Raw genomic sequence first — 6,799 nt, 5'->3', positions numbered from 1 at the left:
TCAATCAAGTTTTCAACGCCCACGTCTCCATCCAAGGTGTCTGTAGATCTCGTCGACTGTGTGAAGGTTGACGTGAACTTTGCCGACAATGCAGTGACGGCACATTTGGGGAGTGGACAACCCACCACACTTCCGGCCAACCAGAGCATGCGCCCAGAGGGAGGTGAACTGGTCGTGCTCTTCTCCTTGTTCGGCGGCCAGGGCCACATCATTGTCAATGCGGAAAGCAGCGTTGGTGGCTTCGAAACGCGCATGCATAGCTTCCCTGCCCCCACATGCAATATTTCCAGGGTGCGCGTCACAGGTCTGGACGGCTCGGAGGTGCCTTCGGATTCCCACGTCGCCATATCGGAGGAGATCGTGAAAGCCTTAAAGGAGGCCCATGGCGAAGACTCCGTGAATGCGGCTTCCGCATAAATGACTGTCCTCAAGGTTCCTTTCGTGCTCTTCTCCAGTCCGTCTGGCAGTAAAAGGACGCCAGATTCCCGTGTTTTGAGAGTGTGTACGTATTTGTACACCACAGCTCCCCCTCGAGGAGCTGAGTCAGACACTCGATCTGTTGTGGCTACTGCTGCTCGCTACTCTGGTAAGAGCCACCCTGCTCCGTTTCTCTGCGGGCAGTGTGACGCGGAAACCGTAGGCACCGCAAATGACTTCATTTGGGGGCCGTCAAAAGTGACGACTAACCTNAGTGTGACGCGGAAACCGTAGGCACCGCAAATGACTTCATTTGGGGGCCGTCAAAAGTGACGACTAACCTGATGGGCAGCGTAGCGACCTGGGGCAGTTCGTTCCAAAACAGACAACAATTATGCACATGACTTTTAACAGAGACCATGCGGGTCTTTGAAGTGAGGTGGATAAGTGTCTTAGTTGCATCAGCACGGTTATACACCGTCTGCGCTGCTTGGTGGGTTAGCTGGCTCGATTCCATTCGGAGCGACGGCCCAGCTCTTCAACTTTTAAGGCGTGTATTTGATACCAAACAGGAGAAGTAGCCTCTTTCTGAAAACGGGTCACTCCCTTAGGCTCAGCACACGTCAATCCCTTAGGCTCAGCAGTTGTCTCAGCACACGTGTCAGCACATTTTGCGTAGGTTGCTAGAATTTGGGAAAAAACCTACCTGAGACTACCACCCTAGTATGTGAGCCTACTGCACAGTTTCACATATCATATATTGGAAAAGAGCCAGCCTAAATTCTACCTGACGCTACTCGCCATTAGGCGCGTGGCGCAAAGGCGTTTTGGTTTCTGCGTTTAGGACGTGGGCAGAGTGACAGGCAGCAACACCAACAGCTGCAACATGCAGTACAAGGCATGCGGCTGCAGCGTCATAGCTACGGAGGAGTTGTAGCTATCAGCGACGGGGTTGCTGTAGAGCTGCTTCCCGAGCTTCTTTGCGGATTTCTTCTATGCTTTGGCGAACTGTGCGCCGGCCTCCTGCTACTTCCGGCTGCGCCACCGAGTTTCGCTGTTGCAGCTCCTTGCGTCGCCGGTTCGCCTTTTTCTCTAGTTTTTGCCTGCCGAACAATGAAAGGTAGGGCAGGTGACACAGGGGGAACAAGGAATTAAGCCTCGTGGTGAATGCCGAACCTACGCTAACATTCTCTGCTGAAACCAGCCAATCTGAGGACTGAGCAGGCAAGAACAGCTCCCAATATGCGAGCGCAGCACGCTTCACTCCTTATGCTCTTTAATACGAACGACGACAATCGCTCAACTCTGTCAAACACTATCTATGAAGTCATGCTGACCCACCTAAAATCTGCAAGGAGCTGCGCCTTCGAAGGCCGTGGTGCTTCCCTAAGCAGCAAACACACATGAAAAATACGTATTCAGATGCCACAGCCCAAACGATCTTTCTCAACATCATCATCACATGCCATATAAACCACCGTGAGCTTGGGGCGGCATGGGGCTGTCTACAAGATCCTAACTCTNCATCATCACATGCCATATAAACCACCGTGAGCTTGGGGCGGCATGGGGCTGTCTACAAGATCCTAACTCTTCCTGGCGCCTAAGAGGCCGGAACAATAAGCACCGACACAGGCAGGGGCTCATGTATTTCGATGGATCGTGTGGCTGCACTCACCTGGCGAGAGCTGGATGCGCTCTTGCCCACCGAGCCCATTTTCTGTAGGCAACGTCCCAAGTCATTTCCTTTGAACGGCCCTTCCCCTTGTTACTTTTCTTCGCGAGCTCTTTCAGTCGGCGTTCCTGGCGCCGCTGCGCCGCAGAGAACAAGAGCGAGTCGGCAGTGCTGCGGTTCCTTTCCTCAGAGGCTTGGGAGCCATCTGTTGGTCGGTGGGCCTCTTGGGCACGCTGCAGGCGAATCTCCAGAGCCAGGCGCTTCGTTGTCGCCTTGGTGCGATCTTCGTTAGTACATATGTAATCTTCAGGAATGCGAAAAGGGTTTGACCGTCCTGCAAGACGCATCAACAGCAGGTCAATGAGACGCACTGGACGCCGCTCTAACGTGGTGCCAAAAATGCCTACACCGCAGTCTGTGGAAACTTGAACAAGCGGCACGGCGGAGCCCAACTCAAGGAGAGAAAGGGATGGGTTACGCTAAGGCAAGAAGGCGTCGTTCGGACGTCCACTAAAGGCTTACCCATCTTGGTCCGCTGGGCACCGCCAGCGCCTGGTCGCTCTAAAGTTTTGCTGCCGCCCAGTTTGCTGGCCTGGGACGCGCCGCCTAGAAAACGCAAAGACGATCACAAGCACCGCCACTGGGCTGCATTTTGACAGCCACTGCCTGTAGAAAGGGGTGGAGAGACCATGAGAGGGGCTAGAAGTCAACTGAGGAGACGCACCGACTGGCAAGAGCTCGTGCCGCCATTTCTGGTCAAAGCTGCGCTGCATGTCAAGCTCGTGGGCTCCCGTATAGTTAGCTGGGTCTGGAGCGCTCCCAATGCGACCCCTCGCTCGCGTTGCGCTGCCCCCGAGGTCTTCAGCCGCAAGCGCTTCTTCATCAAGAAAGATAGCACCACCTAAGGGCGCCCTGGGTGGCAACCCCCTAAAGTCGGCGTCTTGGCGCCTGCGGGCATTGGGCTGCCGCTGCTGCTGCTGCTNCTGGGTGGCAACCCCCTAAAGTCGGCGTCTTGGCGCCTGCGGGCATTGGGCTGCCGCTGCTGCTGCTGCTTCTTGGCGGTGAGAACAGCACTCAAGTCTGGAAGGGTCCCTGACCCTCCTTCAAAGTCAGCTGACAATACTTCGCCCGCTTGGGACAGGCATGGCGACATCCCTGGTGTACAAGCCGTGTCATCATTGTTGCATGACCCCATGCGGAGCGTCGCTATGTTGCCCGCTGCGTCTTTTGTTTCAGGCAGCCCCATGTCAATTTCCACAGCGGCCCGACCAACACGTCGCGCTCGCCAGTCCTTTGCACGGAGGAGATCCAGTGGCCGTTTGCTGGCGGGCCGAGTTGGATCCTCCCATAGGCCATCTTGCACTGCTGCACAGGGGCTCTCATCCCCGGACAGCTGCAGATGTGCTTCTTCCTGTCTCGAGTATTGAGCCGCCAAGGAACTTGCATCACTCGATGGATCAGGAGCCTGTAGGAAGGTGTTGCAATCGCCGTGGCCCTTGAAACCCGCTCCCTGGGGCCCGCAGCCTTGCAACACCGCCGAGCTACGAGCAGCGCCTGAGGAGTCAAGACAAACCTCTCGAAACACCGGGGCAACCCAACCGGGGTCGGCGGGTTCCGCTCTGTGCACAGAACTTGTCACCTCGCGCAGAGAAGGCGAATGCAAGGCATCTGGGAAGCGCAAAGACGGGCGAGCGGCATCCGTGTTCGTCTCGTTCGCAGATCTCTCGGAAAAAGCCTGTGCAGGTGGCTCGCGCTTAGGCTCTGTAGACTCGCATGCTTGCCAAGTCCGGCAAGAAGGAGGGGGCAGCAAATCCCTTATAAGGGCTTCGGCGCATGACATATCTGGCAATGGCAACTCTCCTTCAGCTCTATCCACGGCTTCGGCGAGCGCCGAGCTCAATGAGTTCTCCCTGAGCACTGAAACCTCTTCTGCCACGAACTCGGCTTCAACCAATGCGTCTGCTCCCCCTGCAGCCTGAGGAGAGACGGACATGAGCCTCCGTGGTTCGCACTTCAGATTTCCTTTATTCTCAGCTGTGGGGGCTTCGGTTGCAGCACTCCCGTAAAACTTATCACCAGCTACGTCACCTTCCCTTTGGGTCTGTCCCCGGTTCGGTGGCGCGGAGGCGGTGCTGGCAAGCGGGGCTCCCCAACGTTCGAGAGCTCGCGCGACAGGGTCGTCTAGCGCTTGCGCCTGCTGCTGCTGCTGCTGTTGTTGCGGCTGTTCCTGAGGTACGCCTGGGGCCGCAGTAGTTGCTGGCCCTGGTTTAGTCTTTGTCTTCTTCTGTTCAGCTGTCGAAGAGGAGCTCATAGCCTTCTCCCTTTTACGGGCCTCCTTCTTTAAGCGCCTTGCCTCTGCCAAATTAGCCGCCTGCATGATGCAAACAAAACACAACCCCACCCGCTTCCAATTGCGTGCGGTGGTACGCCCACCTAGCAGCCGCCGTACTGGAGTTAAATGCTCTGCAGCCTAGTTGTGCTAAAAAGGAATTTCTGTGGATGGCACGCAAGCAACGAGACAACAGGGAAGAGTCCGCAGCGAACAGGGACACCCATGAAATCCCCCTTTTTTTTTGCTCGCCTTGAGGCGGAGTCTGCCAATGACAAGTTCCTTTGACAGCCGGAGCTTCTCTATCTCCGCACGAAGAGGCTCCAAGCCTCTGTGGCGCAGTGCGCTGACAGGCAAGGGAGGGCCTGCACATCCCTTGAACTTCTTGACTTCTTCTGAAACCTGCAGCGCCAGAGATCCAGTCCCCAAGCGCCTCACGCATCCTTCATCACTGCCTTGCCTCCAGGCCACAAGGCCTAGAAGGAAACAAATAGAGCTGCCAAGCGGCAGCAGACGAGCCAGTCGCTTCTCCGGTAAGGCATTGAGTGACGGACATGGAGGCAAAGGCTGGAGCTGTGAGCTGCACTTGAGACTTCAGGGAGCGGGGACTGTCGGAAACATACGATCTGTAGAATCTTGATGAGCGACTTCTGCTCCGGAAGGTCAGCCTTTGTCAGTACGAGCTGGAAAGGGATTCGGTGCCGCTCGAAGAAAGACAACAGACAAACATCGCTTGCCTTTAGTCCCCAACGCGCATCTATGAGCAGGAAGACACGCTTGAGATTCCTGGAAAAAGGCAACCGCAGCAGCAGCAACGAGAGCAGCAAACAGTTCGTTCTCTGGCGGCAACATCCCATGTGTGAACCTGTCTCAGGGCCTCCTTGGGCCGCTGCAAGCCTTCAGCGAGGCAAAATGCGTGTTTGTGGCTAGGCAAGCAGCTGTGGTGAATGATACTGTGTGCGCAAACACATGGAGACCCTAAGAAAGAGGGCCGGCGTAGACGTACGGGCGAGACTTGAGGTAGAAGAGAGACATTTCTGTCCACTGCAGCCTCTTCGCAGCGTCCGCCTCAGCATAGCCGTAGCCCGGAAGGTCCACGAGACACAAACAACACGGTGATCCCGCCTGAGACGCACATGACGGGGATCTGTCCTTCTTTCAGTCCTGCACAGAACCCTACATACCCTTATCGCTGTTGTTATATCTCTCTGTGCATGGAACACCGTCTTCTGCCTGCGCGTGTGGCTTCCTCTGTGTCTTCGGTGTTCCTCCTGCTCCCTTCTCCTCTGTCGGCGAAGCGTCACATTGCCCGTCTCCCGCTCCTTCAGTCTGTGTCTCTCTCCGTCTCAACCCTCCCCCTCTCTTACATATTCGCTGGTTCAGCAGCTCGAGGCTGAACAAGCAAGCTGAGTCAGGCAGCGAATACGTGACTGAATGGCNATTCGCTGGTTCAGCAGCTCGAGGCTGAACAAGCAAGCTGAGTCAGGCAGCGAATACGTGACTGAATGGCGTAGGCCGACTCACCTTGAAGAAAAAAAGCTCTTGGGTGCTGCCTGGCCGTCGGGAAACCGCGGCGGTGCCGCTGCGCCCACATAGTTCATTGAGCAAAGTACTCTTCCCAGCATTTGACCGGCCCGCAAACGCCACCTGCACAAGCGCAACCCCACCACTAAAACATACTCTCCGCTTGCCTCTCCCATGCCCAGCTGCCCCGAATCATGGACCCCTATCCGTTCCTTCAGACGCCTCCTCGGGCCTTCAGAGGCTGCCATCAGCCAAGGGCGGAAGGCCGTTGCATGCAGCACACAGTTCGGGGTGAGGAACAGATGTAAAGCAACCCTTTTAAAGCCAACCCGTCTTCCCCGTCCCTGCACCCAGTCTCTGGTGTGTCAGCATCTCTCGGCTAGGGCTTACCTCGGGATACAAGGGAGGCGGCAGCTCCTCCGCCGTCAGGGCTTTCTTCCATAGCCGCAAGCGAGGCTTCAGCTGCTGCAAGAAGAACGGGCACCGCGCCGACACCGACTGGGGATCCCCTAGCCACAACACACAAACAACCCGGGGACCCCCAAGCCATGAGATAACGGAGACCCTCATCGGACCTCTTAAACGCAGTGACCTCCCAGACAGCAGCCAAAGAACAAGACAAGGGGCTGAGGGAACGAACTGCGCAGGGCTGGACAGCCCGAGGCAAACCTCTCTTCAAGAGACGCTGCGCCCGCTGGCAGCGGGGCCTCCCGAGGCCCTCTCTTAGGACGTGGAACTGAAGTTTTGGGTCAAGGCGTTTGATGGCGCGTAGGCGCCGCCGCAGAGGAATGAGCTGTGGGGGGGCCCTTGCCTCAGAAGATATCCCGTAAGCTCCCAAGGGAAGGGAAGGGCCA

At 56.6% G+C, this 6,799-nt stretch overlaps 2 protein-coding genes across 2 annotated transcripts in view; one reads left to right on the top strand and one right to left on the bottom strand.

Annotated features, from left to right (window-relative positions):
• Positions 1 to 147: 147 nt before the first annotated feature.
• Positions 148 to 417, top strand: EMH_0008670 (uncharacterized protein; the record flags this gene model as incomplete). Its single annotated transcript, XM_013498412.1, has 1 exon — positions 148 to 417. The coding sequence occupies one exon, from the start codon at positions 148 to 150 to the stop codon at positions 415 to 417; it is 270 nt and encodes an 89-aa protein (XP_013353866.1).
• Positions 418 to 1,357: 940 nt separating this feature from the next.
• The window catches only part of EMH_0008660 (GTP-binding conserved hypothetical domain-containing protein, putative), a gene marked incomplete at both ends in the record, with an annotated part of 6,298 nt that continues 856 nt past the window's right edge, over positions 1,358 to 6,799 (bottom strand). The window contains 11 exons of the mRNA XM_013498411.1: positions 1,358 to 1,520; positions 1,759 to 1,803; positions 2,096 to 2,426; positions 2,615 to 2,698; positions 2,817 to 3,004; positions 3,190 to 4,463; positions 4,773 to 4,897; positions 5,008 to 5,207; positions 5,428 to 5,546; positions 5,946 to 6,068; positions 6,336 to 6,454. Coding sequence (XP_013353865.1) covers positions 1,358 to 1,520; positions 1,759 to 1,803; positions 2,096 to 2,426; positions 2,615 to 2,698; positions 2,817 to 3,004; positions 3,190 to 4,463; positions 4,773 to 4,897; positions 5,008 to 5,207; positions 5,428 to 5,546; positions 5,946 to 6,068; positions 6,336 to 6,454 — 2,771 coding nt within the window. The remainder of the gene's footprint in view (positions 1,521 to 1,758; positions 1,804 to 2,095; positions 2,427 to 2,614; positions 2,699 to 2,816; positions 3,005 to 3,189; positions 4,464 to 4,772; positions 4,898 to 5,007; positions 5,208 to 5,427; positions 5,547 to 5,945; positions 6,069 to 6,335; positions 6,455 to 6,799) is intronic.

Source organism: Eimeria mitis, genomic scaffold (assembly GCF_000499745.2).
Source record: "Eimeria mitis Houghton genomic scaffold, Emh_scaff340, whole genome shotgun sequence".
Lineage (NCBI taxonomy): Eukaryota > Apicomplexa > Conoidasida > Eucoccidiorida > Eimeriidae > Eimeria > Eimeria mitis.
This window is presented reverse-complemented; position numbering and strand designations above follow the sequence as displayed.